The following is an 18,580-nucleotide window of genomic DNA, read 5'->3' on the forward strand; positions in this document are numbered from 1 at the left end:
ATGAGTCCCCATTACATGAATCCTATATCCTACCTAACCTTCTTACAAATGGGAAAAAAGTTGCATTCCATAAGGAGATCAACATCTGTGTTATTGTCCACGAACGTGAACGACTAACAACTGTTGATTGTTTTGAGAATTAGCAAAATAGCAGAGTTCCAAAACATAATCTATAAGGAAATTTAAAAACTAAATGAATGTGGACGACACACAACTGGTAATTAATATAAGGAGAAATTAGGTTCTCATCCATCTTTTTGCTACTCCATTGATTAAAACCTTATTCTTTTCAATTTTTGATCAAGATCCTTAGATATTAATAACATCATTAATTATTTTAATAATAAAATATTTTTTATTTCTAAATATATTCATTTAGTATTATGTTATAATTAGTATATTTATATTTATGGCTAAATTTTATCATATATTTTTATTTTTAGTTTATACCCATTTTTAATTTGCAACCCTTTTTTAATTTATACCAATTTTCTTTTCAATTTTAATTTGTACCCATATATTAATTTCTTTTTGTGGCCATATATTTTTTTATTTATTTGTACTCATTTTTTATTTTGCTAAATGTACACATGCTAATTATATGTACCCATTCATGTAATTTTTCAAATTTTTAATCTTAAAATGTACTCATTCTTAAATATATCAATTTTGTTATATGTTAAATGTACCATTTTTTTATATAAAATCTAGTCAATTTTTTTCTAATCTATTTTTAAATTTATATGGGTACATTCTTTTTTCTTTGATTTAAGAATGTATTCATGTCAAGTTTAATCAAAGAAATTTACTAATATTATTAAGCCTAATATCTTTTTCTTTTTCTTTTTTTTTGGGATTTTGAAGAATGTACCTATGTTTTGGTACAATAATTTTTTGGTTAATATTGATGAATGTACCCATGTTTATACACACACACACACACACACACACACACACACACACACAATAGTATATTTATATTTTAATATTTTTAATGTCACAGCCCATCCCGAAATGTTTAGTTTCAACGATGTGAAATGACGGTTTTACCCTTAAACGTATGTGGGATGGTGTGGTTTAAGCTTTGGTTGTGGACAAATTATGTATTTTCTTAAATTTTGGGACCTAATTGGAACTTAGATTTTTTTTTTGTTTGATTGGGGACCAAATCTAGACCAAAAACACTCTCTCTCTTCCCTCGGTTTTTCTTCCTTCGTCCGTACAATTTGTACGGTCACTCTCTCTAAACTCCAACCAGGCATGGATCGAGCTTGTAGACAACATCATCATCTTCATCTCATCGTCACAGATCGAGCTTGTATATTGATAATTCCATTGATTGTTTGAAAATTGGAAGGAGAGTAGAATTTGACAGCATATTCTATTAGGAGATTAAAAATTCAACGAATATGGACGACAGACTGCTCGTAATTAATATAATTTTATATGTTACAATTTTGGACTCATAGGTTGTCTGTTCACTTTTCTAGTACACAGTATGGCTCATATCACTGAAAAACAAAATGCCTCAAAGTCCGAAGAAAATTATAATCGATATGGAAAAAGCAAAAGAAAGATCCATGACCTTTTTTTATTCAACGATAGATTAACACCAAAAGAGTAGAAGATTAAATTGATATCAAACTCGTCATTCATGAGATTCAAATCTAAACAATTTCACGTATAAGTAAAGAATGGTAAAAAAAAAAGCTCAGGAAAAATTTGATAATCCCGCCGACGCAATTTCCACAATTCAGCAGCTTCTACATGTTGACATTACAAAAGTTCATAAAATTTCAAGTAGCACATAATTTTATCGATATACATTGTGTTCTTCCAAACAAAATTGGAATATCTTTACAAAAGAATGCGAACTTTAAGACCCGAGTTAGCAGAGACTACTATGACTTACGCCAGCGCCAACACGAATGATTAGTCAGTGAAAGTGTTGGTTCATCACAAGCTGGCCACACGATTCTTTATACCTTCTTGGTAGCTCCGCTGCCGCCTGTTGTCATGAAAGATTCCCCACAGCCACACTGTCCTTTAGAGTTGGGATTGATGAATACGAACTCAGACCTGCCAAAAGAAAATAAATTAGGTGTGAGCGGAACCAGGAAGGTGAGAGTAAGAAGGCAAAACCAAGTTGTGAAACCAACGGCATAAACGCCAACAGAAGAATTAAGCCCAAAGCATGTCATATTGTACCATTGCCCCACGAACAAATGACAGGCGGTTAAATTTACAACGTATCATCAGATCGACAAGGGGCATAAATGCCATGCCATTTGGCTGCTTAAGGTTCCCAAATTCAAGTACTTGTTCATGGAAAATAAAGCAAAGAAAATATACCCAGATAAAAACACAAGCAAAATAATATTAGCAGATCATCTTTCTTCATGGTTTGGTATCTGCTCATGTAAAAATGGACACACACGCACCCTTATCTCTCCTAAACATGCACATGGAAAGCCACTTGAAGCATTCACTAAAACCCTTGTAACGCGCACCATTATCTTTCCTAGCACGCACATGGAAAGCCACTTGAACCATTCACTAAAACCCTTCTAACGTGCACCATTATCTTTCCTAACACGCACATGGAAATCCACTTGCAGCATTCACTAAAACCCTTCTAACATGCACCATTATCTCTCCTATTATCTTTCCTAGCACGCACATGGAAAGCCACTTGAACCATTCACTAAAACCCTTCTAACGTGCACCATTATCTTTCCTAACACGCACATGGAAATCCACTTGCAGCATTCACTAAAACCCTTCTAACATGCACCATTATCTCTCCTAACATGCACACGGAAAGCCACTTGAAGCATTCACTAAAACCCTTCTAACATGCACCATTATCTCTCCTAACACACACACGGAAAGCCACTTGAAGAATTCACTTAAACCCTTCTAAACTGCACATTCAATTTGTCATTGAATGCACACAACACACATATCCAACAGTAAACAGAGGTTGAAGTACTAATGGCAGCAGTGGTGGAGGTGATGATGCCCTAAATCATGGTCCTCTGTCGGTCTTAATGAAATGGTCATACAGTAGTAGTCAGGACAGGAATGGAAAGTTGACCATCAGCAAAGGTGACATTATGGGCAAATTTAATATCACTAGTTAAGGAGGGTGGAGACCTAAAGCTGATGTTGTTTATAGCAGCGCTGAGCAGCATAAGTCTAGATCTTGTATAAGGTAGCGGAGCTCCATTGGGATGATGTTAGAGTTGATGAATGGCAAGACACCCACCATAAATATGAAATGCCCACCCCCCCAAAAAATGGTCAATTGCAGCACATTGGCTTACTGATTGTCATATGGTTCCAAGAGCTCATTTGGGATTGCTATGTAGGAACGACTTCTGCTCATAAGTAAAAGCACTAAAGAGTGCTTCTACAACCCAAAAAACGCTTTGAAGTTTTTCTGCCAAACGTAGTCAAAAGCACTTTTGGCTCTTTCGAAGACTCTTGGTTCGTCTCAAAGTGAAAAAACTCTATATTCTCCACAAAATTCAACCTGAAATTTGACGACCCATTATCCTTACGATGCGCAATTTTAACATCCTAATATTAAATTGACACTGGAAATAATTACAAAAATGAAAAACTAATCCATTTCTAACACAGCACAAGTTCATTTTCTCTACCAAAAAAAAAAAAAACAAAGATTTACACACGCCCAATTCAAATCAAAACCAAACAATTTCTCAGAATCCAAACATGTTAACAAGTTGCCCACAAATCCACCAAAAAAAAAGGGAAAGTTGGGGAAAAAAAGAGAGGAATGATTTACCTGAGTTTATCATCTATAAAATCCATCTTCGTTCCTATGACGTGCATCAGAGCCTTCGGATCAATCAAAATCTTCACACCTTTATCCTCCACCAATTCGTCGAACTTCCCCTTATCATCTACACATGAACAAATTGGAGCAAATAAATTCACGAAATTCATAATTCAACTCATCAAAATTGAAGAAAAAGAAGAAAACTTGACGATCAGGATCAAAACGCCGCCGTACCTGCGTAATTGAGAGTGTAGGACAATCCGTTGCAGCCGCGAGCCTTGACTCCGAGCTTGAGATAAGGCCGCCGGCGCTGCTCTAGGAGCTGCCGTATGCGATTCGCCGCCGCGTCCGTCAGGCTCACGGCCTGTCGCCTCGCCGCCGGTCCGACCCTCTCGGCTACCGCCGCCAGAATTTGCGAAGCCATCGGTGAGATTTTTAATGTCTTTTCTTCTTCCCAGATATGTCTCTCTGCGATCTAAAGGCAAACCCGTGGTGAAATCGTGCCGGGGTAGTTCCGTCATTTCGCAACCCTCCACGTTGCGTCTGAACGAAATTCTGAATGTTTCCGTGGACAAATTGATCGACAGAAATAAGGCTGCACTTCTTACGTGTGTGACTCATGGAGTCTCAATCGTTGATTGATAGATGTAAATTATAAAAGTGAGTTAAATTTATGAACACGTGTTAATTAATAATGGAATCCACAAAAAGACCACATACAAAATTGAAAAGATTGGAACTTCCCGTAACGAGAAAGGTTGAGTCAGCTTTGAACATAATTTATTCCATTAAGCGAGATTCTTCTTACCACGCTTAATGAACAACATAACAAGTAAAAGTGGTAAATAACATTTTTGTGGTTTCGTTAGGCCTTCCACACCGATTTGTGTGATATATGAGTTAGTACGCTTAGACGCTTTGATTTTGATTCTTATATAATATGAGTTTCATTCAACTTATAAGAATTAAATTTGAATTTTTTTTCCATACAAAAAGAAAAAAACAAGAATTAAATTCAAAATTTTCGATCTACGGTAAGAAGCCTTATGTGTCATCATTGGGGCACACTTAATGTGAAACCTAACAATGTGGTTAACTAGTGACCAACATTACTGAATATAACACCTTGCAAGTTTTTTATCCAAAACCAAATGAGCATACTAAAAGTTGAACGGTTATGATTTAAAATTTAATAATAACTCATCAAGTTAATAGGATGATTTCATGCCGTCCCATGTAGATTTTCATCGACAAGCACATCGATAAGTATGTCGTTGAAGTATCAATAATCAAAATATAAATAACATGTTTATACGAATAACGTATCAATATTAGATGGTCGAACATATCAAGTAACCTAAAACAAAGATTATCTCGTCATTTTCTATGCCCACTTACACTCTACAATTGGGCCCAACTAATGAACACAAGAACTTGAAGCACTAAGATACAAAGCCCATCAATTAAACCCTCGTCACCGAACGATAAGGGTTTTTGCAAGACTGTGTAAACCGAGTGTTGCTTTCAGAAGAGCCCACACCCACATGCCCTTCACCTGAAAAAGCCAAACAAATTTGGTTCCCCAATCAACCAGATTCCTCAGTTTTCTAGCAGGTTTGTTGCTTTCTTCACCACTTTCCCCGCTTCTCTATCACAAACAGCTCGCAATCATTAGTCCAAATCTGAGTGAGGGTTTTAAAGAGAGAATTTCTGACTCTTTGGGCTCAGCGCCCCCAGATGCTCCCTTGGGTTCTTTTGTTTCTGCATCCAAGGTCTCTTCGGATTTCTCTGGTTTATAGCTTCCTCTAAAATCCCAGCTGCCCATTTCTCTGTTTGCTTCTTGTTTTTCTGGAAATTGGGTCTCCGTTTGTAATGCATTTATCTGGCTTTTGAATTTTGTAGAATTGTTGTTGGGTTTCGGTTTTCGGGTTGTGATTTTGTCTGGGGGTTGTAATGTGCGATACGAAGTTTGTGGGGGAGTTTTACATTTCTCTGGTTTGCTTCTTTCTCATTGTTTTCTGCTTGCTTGCTGCTGTTTAACTTCATGGATACATTTAATTTGCATGGTCGTTGTTGGGTTTCGCTTTTCGGGTTGTAATTACTTCTGGGATTGGGAATGTAATGCGTGCTATGAAGTTTGTGGGTATGTGTTTGATTTGGTTTAGTTGACTATTGACGTTTTAGCATTTGCTGGTCTCTTGAGTGTTTGTAATTAATCTGCTATGTTTAGTTGTTTCCTAGAATTATCTGGGTTTTTGTTAAACAGTTGCCATTTTCAGTACCTTTCTTGTTTATCTGAAAATTGGGTTTCCATTTGTTCTGCGTTTCTGCTTGCTTGCTGTTTAAACTCATAGTTACAGTGAATTTTGTATAATATTGTTGGGTTTGCTTTTCGGGTTGTAATTATTTGTCTGGGATTGTAATGTGCGCTATGAAGTTTGTGGGGTTTCTGTTCGATATGCTTTTAGTTAAATGTCGATATTTGATCCATCTACTAAGTTATATGGTTTCTTAGAATTATCTAGTTTTTTTTTTTTAATTAGGTGTTGGGAGAGAAAGTCGGTTTCTAAAAGATTGGCATTCATCAGCTTACCTGTCTCTGAGATTTAAAGTCTCAGCGTTTACATGATGGCGACTTATGCATCGAATTATGTTACCCTTCCTGATACTCGAAACCCGGTGGGGGTACTGACAAGGCTTGGGGGTCGCTTAGGAATGGAGAATCACTTGGGAAGAGTTAGCAGCTTAAAAGTGTCTGAGGAGAAGTACGGTTTTATGGGTGTAACCTATAAGTCAAGTTTGCCTCAAGTTAAGTGCTCAACCAATTCTCAGAGTGTCGGTTCATATCAGAATAGAGACCCTTTTCTGAATCTACACCCTGAAGTTTCATTGCTTAGAGGAGAGGGAAATGATAGGGTTAACAACCCGAGAAAAGATATTTCAGGTGGAGGTGTCACTGAGAGCTTAAGTGACAAATCTTCTCCTAGTAACAACGGTGAAGCAAAAATCAAAGTTATTGGTGTTGGCGGTGGAGGGTCAAATGCAGTTAATCGCATGATAGAGAGTGCAATGAAGGGTGTGGAGTTCTGGATTGTTAATACCGATGTTCAAGCCATGAGAATGTCTCCTGTCTTTCCCGAAAACCGTTTACAAATTGGTCAAGAACTTACCAGGGGTCTTGGAGCTGGTGGAAACCCAGATATTGGTATGAATGCTGCCAAAGAAAGCAAAGAATCAATAGAAGAAGCACTGTATGGATCAGACATGGTCTTTGTTACGGTAGGTTCAAATGCTATTCCTCTGTCATGACTTCCAACATTTGCCTATTTCATGCATTTCTGCACCCTGACATTAAATATCTTCATATGCAGGCGGGAATGGGTGGAGGAACTGGGACTGGTGGAGCTCCTATAGTTGCAGGTGCTGCAAAGTCAATGGGTATATTGACTGTTGGTGTTGTGACAACCCCTTTCTCTTTTGAGGGACGGAAAAGGGCAGTTCAAGCCCAGGAAGGAATTGCGGCTCTGAGAGAAAATGTTGACACACTGATAGTCATTCCAAACGACAAGTTATTGACTGCAGTTTCCCCGTCTACCCCAGTAACAGAAGCATTTAATCTGGCCGATGATATTCTACGACAAGGTGTTCGTGGCATCTCTGATATAATCACGGTATGTGGTCTTTAAAAATATTGTGTAATGAAGTGTAATCTTAACTTCTGGCTGTTTAAACAATTCATAGAGCCCTTCAAGGGCCTTCATTTGGTCAATGGGGGTTTTTTTTATAGAAAAACTAATGAAAAGGGCTTGAAAACTTTGAGTTTTAATGATAAGGACAAAATAAAGGGTAAAGTGAATAGTACCAGGATTGACTTTTTAGTGTAAAAATGTGGTTTTTCGTTAAAGTGAACAGTACCGGGTGTTTTTCGTTAAAATTCCCTTTTTTTATTTGTTCGTGGATCGATGTGTTTCCCTTTTTGGGCCATATTTGTTACTATAACTGATGGACCATCATCTTCATTGCAGATACCAGGATTGGTAAATGTGGATTTTGCTGACGTACGGGCTATAATGGCCAATGCGGGTTCTTCGTTGATGGGGATAGGAACTGCAACTGGTAATGTTTTAGCTGCATACTACTAGGATGTTTAGAGTGCTAATATCATATCAGAGGCTTCACTTAAAATTTTGGACTTGATTATTGTGGTCCCAAAATTTCCATATTGCCTTCCCTTATGACACCATTGTGGCTAACGTCCTTGTGAAGTTAATATGGAATAAATGGCATCTAGAACTTCAGATTTTTTGTTAGAACATGAGAAGGAAAGGTCTGAAAGAAGACATGGTCTCAAGTTAATATATTATAAATTCTGCATTTTTTTTATAATAATATGCTTAAACTTTTTTTTCTTTCTGATTTTTGTATTTCCTTGGAGCAGGGAAGACGAGGGCAAGGGATGCTGCGTTAAATGCCATCCAATCACCTTTACTAGATATTGGTATCGAGAGGGCAACTGGAATTGTTTGGAACATAACTGGGGGAGCTGATTTGACCCTTTATGAGGTACTTCTCTCTTACTGTCTGTTTTGATCGTACTCATGGGATCATGAAGTTGACATATTTCTTTTCTTCAGTATGAAAGCTGATTTGACATACTTCTCTCTTACTGACTGCGAGGATGACGTTACTCTGCACTCTGTATATTGATCTTATTCTAGAACCGCACGGAGAAATGAACTACTACTATGATCGGCCTAAAATCTCTTTTGACAATTTTCTCATAAAAGAATCATTTAGTTGGCCCAGAACTGTCCTATATTCACAATGTAATAACTCCATTATTGCGCTTACTGCTGCTTCCTATGCTTCCTGCTTCTTAATACTTGCCGCACCTAAACCCTCACTGCCTTTCCGCTTGATATCCTTTACTGAATTATAAATGGTAGTTTTGACTCACAGTTGATATGGCGTTGTATTTTTCCTCTCTTACTCTCTAATTTCAAATGAGCAATTCTCGTAGGTAAATGCTGCAGCTGAGGTTATATATGATCTTGTCGATCCGACAGCAAATTTAATATTTGGAGCAGTGACAGATCCATCCCTCAGTGGTCAAGTAAGTATTTTTGCTTTCTCTAAAACATGGTAAAAAATATGTCCAAGAGCTTCCTGATTTCTTGTTGAACATGGTAAATCTGCCGAACCGGATATCATGGGATTATCATAAAGGAATTGGACGGCTGCATCTTAACATGCAATGTTGCTTGTCTTCGTTTTTCATTCAGGTCAGTATAACTCTTATTGCTACTGGATTCAAACGCCAAGAAGAAAATGAAGGCAGGCCACTCCAGGTAATTCCTTAACATGCCCCCGCTCACGCGCACACATGCACCAACTCTCTCTTTCAAACAATTTTGTTAAATCTACCTATATGCAGGCACAAGGAGATGTCACCCTTGGAATCAATCGACGCCCATCCTCTTTCATGGAAGGTAGTGCAGTTGAGATTCCTGATTTCTTGAAGAAAAAAGGACGCTCCCGTTATCCAAGAGCTTGATCTCATGCCTCCCGACCTCCACCTCAGCATCCATCCGAGGGATTTAAGTAAGTATGCCTCCGTAGATACTAGATGATAGATCCTCCATATGCCATTAGCAGTTTCTAGCTTTGCTATTAGATTAGTACATCCTCGTCCGAGTGTATGTTTCTGTTTCGAGACATTTAGATCTGGCGAGTTTTTCGCCGGAAGATTTGAATAAACGCCATTGGCATGTACAGTTTTCCCTTTTGAAAGTGAGATACAAGTTGTGGAGAAATCATAAATGGATTCGTTCAGAGAAAATTCTTCTTTATGTTTATACTCTTGAATTAGAGGGAAATAATTTCCGCAATGCCCTTTTTTTATTCTTCGCTTCAAACCAAATACAGCAGAAATTAACAGAAGTGTGTAGACGGAGAAAAGTCCACAGAGAAATTACCACTCAATTTTAATTGTCAGGTGTCAAAAAACATAATTAGACACCCACAATTTGTTCCCATCTTAGTGGAAGGGTGGTTGTGTTCCAAGTTGAAGATGATGGCCAAAGGGTTTGTCTTCTTACATGCTTCCATCTTAAAATCGCCTTCTTCCTTCTTGATGAGCAAAGGCTCGTTTGGCAACGGAGCTTCTGAAGAGAACACTTATGGTCGTAAGTGCTTCTGTTGGAAGTGCATTTGTTAGAAGCAGCAATCTTCAAGTTTTTTTTCGTGCTTCATGTGGCAAGTGTTTGCTTCAAGTGCTTTTTATATTCCATAAGCACTAAATTTTTCTGTCAAACGTTGTCAGAAGCGCTTTTGATTATTTGAAAGCAGTTTCGACCTTTCTAAATTCCTTGCCAAATGGGTCCCAAGTCATCTATAACCTTTCTTCCTCACCCTGCAGTTAGCTGTTGTTAAAAAAACTGTCAGCGAAGTTATTTGGACATATAGAAGCTCTGGCTTCTACCCAGTAAATCCCTTGACTAATGCTTCAGCTTCCAAAACACTACCAGTAATCTCCACACGAACACTGCCCGCCTGCGAAATGGTGAAACCGACTATTATCCCTAAGGATAATCTTTCTCCCTACCACCTTGGAGATGTACTTGATTGCAGAATGGCAATCCAAGCACACCCTTATATTTTTCTTCACAATGATCGGCTTCCCAGCAGGCATACTTATTAACGCAAATGCAATCGCTATCCTCTCGCTGTGATGGTGAAGAACCTTTTCCTTCTCATTATCATCCATATCATGTGGAATCAAATCTGTCTGTGGAACATATCCAGCTTTCTTTATCTGATCAAGAAGAGTATCAAGCTTTTCATAAATTTCTTTCTTCAGAGGATGAGACCAATCTTCGGCTCCGAAGATATGCGTTTTGTTTCCAACGTCAACCCAACTATACCCTGGCAATTTCTTCATGGTGCCATCTCTCAACATCTTCCTCACACTCCTCACATCTTCCCATTGCTGCTCCTTGGCATATAAATTCGACAGCAGAATATGTGCTCCGATGTTCTCAGGTTCTAGCTGCATCAGTTTTTCTGCTGCCAGTTTTCCCCTCTTCTTATCACCGTGAATCCTGCAGGCTCCGAGGAAAGAGCACCACCCGAAAGCATTTGGTTGAATTGGCATGCTGTTTATGAATTCTTCAGCCTCTTTAAGCCTTCCCGCCCGGCCAAGCAAGTCAATAACGCAAGAGTAATGTTCATCTCTAGGAACTATTCCATATGTTTTCTCGATAGAATAAAAGTAATTCAAACCATCCTTTACCAATCCAGCATGGCTACACCCTATTAAAAGACTGACGAATGTTATTGCATTCGGCTTCACTCCTCTTTGTGCCATTCTACTAAATGTTTCCGAGGCTTCTTTTCCTAATCCATGAAGAGCAAGCACACCTAACAATGAATTCCATGCAACTTCATTTGGGTTTGCTATCTCATGAAACACTTGGGTCGAATCATCAAGCAACCCGCATTTTCCATACATATCAACAAGAACAGTAGAAATGAAAGGGTGTCTATCAAGATTAAGTTTAATTGCCTGAGCGTGAAGCTGGATTCCTTGATCAAGTGCAGCTTGGTTGGCACAAGCCTTGATCAAGCTAGAGAAAGTGAACTCATTAGGCTCAACTCCCCAACTATGTAAGTCAACAAACAAACTAAAAGCCTTCTCGATTTCATCCATCTCAACGTAACCGTTGATCAGAGAGGTAGAAGACACAATGTTTCTACACTCGGAGTCAATCCGGAACACATCTGAAGCACTTTCCATATCTCCTGCTTTCGTGTACATATCAGTCAGAGCGTTGCCCACTGAAACCTCCGTTTGAAGTCCTAACTTTAGAACGGTCGAATGAAGACACCTTCCGAACTTACAATTACAATCCTTCAACGCAGAACAAGCATTTAATGCAGTACAAAGAACATGCTGATCTATAACAATCCCATCAACAATCATCCTTTTATAAGTTAGTAAAGCTGCCTCAGAATCGCCACTCTTTGCATACCCATCAATCATCGAAGTCCATGATACCGCGTCCTTACACGGCATCTCCTCAAAAACCTTACAAGCATCAACCGTCACCCCACACTTCCAATACATATCAGCCAAATTACTACCCACAAACAACTCACAAGCCAACCCCAACTTCAAAGCAAGAGAATGCATCTGCCTCCCTATCTCAATCGACCCGAGAAACACACAAGCTCTTATAACACTTGCAAATGCAAACTGGGTTGGTTTCTCTCCGGCAACCATCATCTGGGAAAATGTTTTTAACGTCTCCGAGAACCTCAAGTTCTGAGAAAACCCAGTTATCATTGCCGTCCAAGAAACCAAGTTTCTCTGCCGCATTGTGTCGAACAGTTTGAGCGCATAGTCGACCTCCCCGCATTTGGAATACATGTTCAGAAGATGGTTGGCGAGAAAGATGCATAGTGGGTACTCGTTGCGGAGGAGCTGAGCGTGGAGCTCTTTGCCTCTGTGCAGCTGCTTGGTCCGGGCGTAGGTTTGGATGGTTTGCGCCAAGCTGGTGGAGTCGTTGAGCATGTACCCGCCAAAACGGCACGCTTGTTGAAAATTCATCAGGAAGGGGGTGTAAATAGAAATTTTGTGGAAATGCTTTACAAAATGCACAAATAAAATGAAATTATGTGGTAAAAATAGAATATCTTAGAAAAACGTGATCAAATGAATTGGACAGTCTTCTTTAGATGTTGGATTTGCAAGTTGATTATTGCCTTTTTAACCCTGAGAAGAGTATAGGCTTATTTGGAAGTGCTTTGAATGATTAAAAGTACTTTTGGTGAAAATGTTTTTAAAATTAATTCTTGGTTATAATTAGTCAGTTTTCTGTTTGAACTTTAATTTTGAATACCCCTTAAATTCCCTCCTGAACTTTAATTTTATAATTGCAAAAAGGTAATTTTATCTCTAATGTGGACAATATCTTCTTCTCTTCCGCTAATTCCATCCGTATATACTTTTTGTTTGAATTTTAAGGTTTAGGGTTTAGGAGGGAAATTAAAGTTTAGGAGGGAATTTGCCAATTATAAAAGTTCAGAGAAATAATCGGCTAAAACTAAATTTTAGCATGAGAAATTGACCAATTATAAAGGTTCAGAGGAAAATTGACAGCTCTTTATAAGTTTGGAAATAAAATCGGCCAGCACCTCTTAAGAAAATGATAACGACACATTTATATCTTATCGAAATACCCATATTTATTCTTGCTCGTTAATTTTTATTTTGTTTATTGAATCTAATAATCAGAAATACAGATGCGTGAGTAGGAAGAAAAAAAAAAGAGTGATTGCCAATCCTTTTTATAAGTGTTGTTTTTATGGTTGGTGGCTACATTTTGTCAATCTTTTTCAACATTACCAAGGGGGCAAGACTTGGCAAATCATGTGGTTATGGTCCTTATGGACATAGATGTTAAATTTCTAGCTGTCGAATTCTTCGAGAGCTATAGCCATCCACATATGCTTGGATTGTGTTTTTTGTGATGTTTACAAAACATACTTCACCTCAAATATCACATCGGGTTCAACATTTCATTACATATAACGTGTGGATGGACTAATATCACCTTTCATTCCTTAAAGAATAATGGCAATGCAGACGTGACTATCTTGGTTAAAGTTATGTTGTTCACTTGAGTTCGATTTCTTCTATTTTTTTTAATTTTAAATTAATTTAAAATAGAATATCGTTCGTGTAAAAATAAACATTCTTAAAATACATTATAACCCACATGTAATATATGCAGGGGAACCCTTTTCGATTTTTGTCTAAATATATTTGGACAAATATAGCAACACAATTAATTGGAGAAAAATTACAGTTCTTTCTATTGGCATGGAAATATTTTTATCAAACAAATGTGATAGAGCTTTAAAATTTGTATGAAAAATTTGGTATTAAGAAGGTTATATCATAAGAACATAACTTCTTTACGAGTTTTGTTAAAAAAAAAAATAATTAATAGATGAGGCTCAACAAAAAAATAAAACTTTTAACATAATTGGATATTCCTCTAAATTGTATAAACCTTTTACATGAACTGGCCATAAAAAAATAATTGATTTTTATATGATAAAACAAAAGGCTAGTTGTAAGGTTGGGTTTAAACAAAAAACATAAGGTTGTTGGCTCCAACAAGTTTCTAACCCATCACTCCTTGGTCAAAACAATAGATCACATGCTCTTTATGGTTAAAACAAGCAGACAATACATAATTATTGATGAAATTCCATGACGGGCATGGGCCTGTAGCCTCCATGTGATTCCGCTATTGGTCACATTGTAAAAAATACGTGACGGGTAGTAATTGCACGTATCTCTATTAGTTCCGGTAATATTGGTACAATATTTTGAAGAGTGTGTGTGTGAGTCTTATAAGTAGATATTCAAGTGTTATAACTTCTTGTAAAACAAGAATATATACATGAGAAAGTATGACTTGCCCTCTTCTTTTGCAATGCATTTTATGTCGATAGTAATCCTCCCATAAGGAGGCAAAAATAAGAAAGACATGACAACATGGGGCATCGAAGAGAAAGATGCCGATGTGCATAATACACCACCATCTGGATACTACAGAATCTGTTTGTCTAAAACCTTTTCGTTTCTCCTTAGATTTTACCCTAGTACGTGCTTAACTATGAAAGAGTAATTATATATATAGCTATATGTAGTACTTTGTATCTCTCTTCACGCATCGAAAAATAAAAGTTGTTTGTTATTGTTGTCAAGAATATCTCAGATTGGAGATGAAGGTTGTGGAGCCAAAAATATTCACAAGGCAACACGTGGATTTTTGGATAAAAGAAGACAAAAATATCCTTGAGGCATACCGGGATTCCTACGCACGAGCAGCGGGCAATCATCCGTTAACCAAGTCAAAAATGCCCAAAGAAGGTAACAAATAAAAGTTATTTCATCCATATACTCCACAAGGTAACCATTCCAAACATTCCATTTAAATTAGATTAATTGGTGAGTTAATGGATTTATTTCCTAATTAATCCATTAAATCACCAATTAAATGACCCATTATGCCAATTAATCCCCCATTACATAACCCATTACCCAAAAAATCCCAAATGGCCGGCCACCCTAGTTGATCTCATCATATTCACCTATTTTATCACATTAGTTAGCTAGTTAATTTGGCAATAATTTTATTTGCTAAATTAATTAGTCAATTATTCCCATAACTCCTAAATTTAACCTAAATCAAGAACCCTATCCCTATAAATAGGCTCTCATTCTCACCAAAAACCCAATTCCAACACTTTAGCAAAAATCCCAAAATTCTCTAAACACTCTTTCTCTCTAAATTCTAACTTTGGCATCGGAGGTTCTTCGGCCAAAGCCCCCCCATTCATCGTGGGCGCGTGAGGCTCTTGGCCTTAACCTAAGGTGTTAATTGTTTTGTAGGTGCAAAATCGTCTAAGATCGAGGAGGAAGAAATTTGCATCCACAAATTGGTGCTTTCATTGAGAGTTGAAATCCATACTCGTAGAAGACTCTCGCACAAAAAGGTTTTTTTTTTTTTTTTCTAGTCCATTTGAATATTTTTCATACGTTCTTATTGTTAGAATTTTTTACTTGCAAAGGTTCTTTGATAAAACGTATAAGCAAAATATAATGGCTAGAAATTTAGAAAATTCCACAAGTGAAAATTCTAATGTTCAAGAAATGGGATTGCGGAGATCCGTGAGGCTAAATGCGACAATAAGTGGAGCAGCACCACCACCACGAGTTTCCACCATGGGAACCACCACGGTGGCTATCTCGGTAGCCATCCGTGGCGAGGTCCATGGTGCCTTCACCACGGCCCAAGTCGTGTCATCCAAGTTTGCACGGGCCCGGGCCCAAGCCTCGCATTCGCTTGCATCACATTCTAAGCAGTCTGATCCCGCCAAGCAACCTGCTCTCGCGGCCCAGCCTGCTCCCGCCAAGCAACCTGCTCTCGCGACCCAGCCTGCTCCTGCCAAGCAGCCTGTTCTCGTGACCCAGTCTGCTCCCGACGAGCAGCCCACTCCCGTGGCCCAGCCTGCTCCCGCCAAGCAACCTGCTCTTGTGGCCCAACCTGCTCCTGATGAGCAGCCCACTCCCGTGGTCCAGCCTGCTTCCGTCGAGCAGCCCACTCCCGTGGCCCAGCCTGCTCCTGCCAAGCAGCCTGCTCCCGACGAACAGCCCACTCTCACGGCCCAACCTGCTCCTGCCAAGCAGCCTGCTCTCGTGACCCAGCCTGCTCCTAACGAGCAGCCCACTCTCAAGGCCCAGACTGCTCCCGTGGCTTTCCAAGCAGCCCAAGTCGGCCCAAGACTATCTCAACCATCTGGACCTACCATCGACCCGGGAGCATTCTCACCACATTTTTTCGCGGATTTGACATTTCCCAACTTAAATCTCGAGCCCGGAGTCTACCACCCTTCCACTGCCCAATAAGGCGCATTCCTTCCAAGCTCTTCCAATCCAAATGGCGAACAACACTTGTCTCGACAAGTCATAGAGTTGACGAGCGCCCTTGCTCAACAGACAACCTTGGTGAATCAACTTCTGCAACGCATCGGGATCCAACGTGCCCCGGACGAGGTATCCCGAAATAGGACAAGGAAAGACAGACCTTTCCAGCAGCGTCCCGGCAAGCAGCCACTCAACCAGCCATGAGCCGAACGTTGGGGTAGTGTACATTCCCGTCTTAGCGCGCGGAGGAGCGTGCACTCTCGACTAGGGCCACGGATGAGCATACATTCACGGTTGGGGTCATACTCCGATAGTCAACATGAGCAACCTTCCGGGCAAAGTGTCCATTCGCGGCTAAGCCCACAAGGAACATCCTCCACCTCACATCAGAGTAGGCAGCACGACGGACGAAGAGAAGCAGTCACTCAATCCCGCTCAAGTTCAACCAGCAGCCTGCGAAGAACCCGCTCGCCTGCTAGGAACACACCACATGCACTGCATCCGCGACATAGACGAGCCAAACATATGGAAGAGCAGCCTAGACCAGCAAGTCATGGCTGGGGGCAGCCGAGAGCTCCGCTACCCCAACAAAGGTAAATTCAGGAAGAAGTAGAGAGACTCTTGACCAAGCGATTACATGATTTCCAATGCAACGAGGTCACCGACAAGGCACTACGACGGAACATAACCAACATAAGCAGGTCACCCTTCATGGAGGAGATCGAGCAGGCAGAGCCTCCACGCGAGTTCAGCATGCCACATTTCACATCTTTCAAAGGGGATGAAGACCCGGAGAGACACTTAAAACGTTACCAAAGTGCAATGATCCTTTATCGAAACAACGATGATCTCATGTGCAAGATATTCGCCACCACTTTACAAGGCGAGGCGCAAGATTGGTTCTACACCCTGCCGTCACAATACATCCAGAATTTCTACGAACTTTCTTTGGTTTTCACCAAAGAATATTCATCATATCGCTCGATCAAAAAGAAGTCTGACCATTTGTTCGACGTTAAGAAAAACCCAAAGGAGTCGCTTCGCGACTATGTGAGGAGGTTCAAAGTAGAGAAGGCAAAAATAGTCGGATGCAACGACTCGATAGCTAGAGAAGCCTTCCAAAAAGGACTTCCAGCAGACCACCCGCTATTCGGAAAATTGATCATGAAAGAAGATCTAACTCTGGCAGACTCTTTTGTTTTAGCAGAGAAGCATGCACTTTGGGATGAGGCTCGCCAATGCATATTCAAGGACTTGAAGAAGTACCCGACATCACCTCCCTAGAAGCAGCGGATGACTTATTCGCATGTTTGACGGTATCTAAAGTAGCAATAAGCTCTACCATCATGCGAGAAGAGCTGGGGGCCCGACTACCTGTATTCTACAGCTACCTGCAGTCATCATCATGACGCACTATTCCGCCGAATCCAAACCGACGACGATAAAGGCGTAGACCCTGGCAGATGCAAAGTTTTCTGACGAACGTAATAACTCGGCCCAACGATGCCCCGAAGGCAGTCGATCACACTTTAGCCGCACATATTCCCTCAATGGAGATTTCTGGCATTCGAATGTCAACGGCGCATCCAACTACAAAGGCTCGCGAGCAGCCGTGGTTCGTGGCAACCGACTACTTCACCAAATAGGTGAAAGCAGAGCCCATGACCACCACGATTCAGACGGACATAGAGCGCTTCATATGGAGAAACATCATTTACCGATTTGGCATCCCTTAATCCATCGTCACTAACAACGGCCTGCAATTCGTGGGCAAAGATTTGGCGAAGTTCTTCCAAAAATATGGCATCAAGTAGCATATGTCCATGCCGAGATATCCTCAAGGCAATAGGCAGGCCGAAACATCCAAAAAGATATATTTCATCTGGGAAGGTCTGTACAAGCTTAGCAGAATAGGCGGCAAGAGTAATTATACCCCCACTACCATGAAACGATAAAAAGATCGAAAAGTAGTAGAGCGCCTATAATCTGAAGAAGTACCATGTGTGACCTCCCACTACATCAAAGCCCGAAGACTCAAGAAGCTCGACGGGCACCATCTCACAAGTCGAGGACTATCCAGTTGTTATGCAGTTCCTACCTTACAGCTAAGTTCTCGTTCGTTTCACTCGTTTTTCAATGAGGAATTCAGAAGTAATCACAACTTGGCTCGGCTGCATGCTTATAACAACTGATCACTTCGGCACTTCAAAAGAAGACTGCGCCCTTCTTAGGGACCCATCGCAGGAATTGCGCCCCCCGAGGGACCAACCATG

General features: G+C 39.9%; 3 protein-coding genes across 4 annotated transcripts; 1 reads left to right on the forward strand and 2 right to left on the reverse strand.

The window, feature by feature from the left end:
- Window positions 1-1,721: 1,721 nt before the first annotated feature.
- Window positions 1,722-4,369, reverse strand: LOC103451765 (iron-sulfur assembly protein IscA-like 1, mitochondrial). Its single transcript, XM_008391224.4, has 3 exons — window positions 4,040-4,369; window positions 3,812-3,929; window positions 1,722-2,079 (listed from the first exon to the last, which is right to left on the reverse strand). Exons 1-3 carry the CDS (start codon window positions 4,227-4,229, stop codon window positions 1,980-1,982), a joined length of 408 nt encoding a protein of 135 aa, XP_008389446.1. The 5' UTR covers window positions 4,230-4,369; the 3' UTR covers window positions 1,722-1,979.
- A 934-nt stretch (window positions 4,370-5,303) lies between these two features.
- On the forward strand, window positions 5,304-9,644 carry LOC103417574 (cell division protein FtsZ homolog 2-2, chloroplastic-like). 2 transcript variants are annotated; one of them, XM_029090236.2, is made up of 8 exons: window positions 5,304-5,596; window positions 6,349-7,084; window positions 7,177-7,476; window positions 7,831-7,921; window positions 8,244-8,368; window positions 8,826-8,918; window positions 9,088-9,153; window positions 9,240-9,644. In XM_029090236.2, exons 2-8 carry the CDS (start codon window positions 6,431-6,433, stop codon window positions 9,357-9,359), a joined length of 1,449 nt encoding a protein of 482 aa, XP_028946069.1. In that variant the 5' UTR covers window positions 5,304-5,596; window positions 6,349-6,430; the 3' UTR covers window positions 9,360-9,644. The 2 variants fall into 2 exon arrangements, with proteins under 2 accessions (XP_028946069.1, XP_028946068.1); XM_029090235.2 differs by having other exon boundaries at window positions 5,321-5,577.
- Window positions 9,645-10,325: 681 nt separating this feature from the next.
- On the reverse strand, window positions 10,326-12,413 carry LOC103417573 (pentatricopeptide repeat-containing protein At4g21065-like). The gene has a single exon (XM_070809853.1). It carries the CDS (start codon window positions 12,411-12,413, stop codon window positions 10,326-10,328), a length of 2,088 nt encoding a protein of 695 aa, XP_070665954.1.
- Window positions 12,414-18,580: the final 6,167 nt, after the last annotated feature.

Source organism: Malus domestica, chromosome 12 (genome assembly GCF_042453785.1).
Source record: "Malus domestica chromosome 12, GDT2T_hap1".
NCBI classification, from domain to species: domain Eukaryota; kingdom Viridiplantae; phylum Streptophyta; class Magnoliopsida; order Rosales; family Rosaceae; genus Malus; species Malus domestica.

What these genes read in the sequence shown, in the direction of transcription:
- LOC103451765 (XM_008391224.4), bottom strand. Translation starts at nt 4,229, where the DNA reads ATGGCTTCGCAAATTCTGGCGGCGGTAGCCGAGAGGGTCGGACCGGCG. An exon ending in CTACACTCTCAATTACGCAG is followed by an intron (nt 3,930 to 4,039) that starts GTACGGCGGCGT and finishes GTTCATGTGTAG; the next exon opens with ATGATAAGGGGAAGTTCGAC. An exon ending in TTTATAGATGATAAACTCAG is followed by an intron (nt 2,080 to 3,811) that starts GTAAATCATTCC and finishes TTCTTTTGGCAG; the next exon opens with GTCTGAGTTCGTATTCATCA.
- LOC103417574 (XM_029090236.2), top strand. Translation starts at nt 6,431, where the DNA reads ATGATGGCGACTTATGCATCGAATTATGTTACCCTTCCTGATACTCGA. An exon ending in GGGGATAGGAACTGCAACTG is followed by an intron (nt 7,922 to 8,243) that starts GTAATGTTTTAG and finishes TCCTTGGAGCAG; the next exon opens with GGAAGACGAGGGCAAGGGAT. An exon ending in CTGATTTGACCCTTTATGAG is followed by an intron (nt 8,369 to 8,825) that starts GTACTTCTCTCT and finishes CAATTCTCGTAG; the next exon opens with GTAAATGCTGCAGCTGAGGT.
- LOC103417573 (XM_070809853.1), bottom strand. Translation starts at nt 12,413, where the DNA reads ATGAATTTTCAACAAGCGTGCCGTTTTGGCGGGTACATGCTCAACGAC.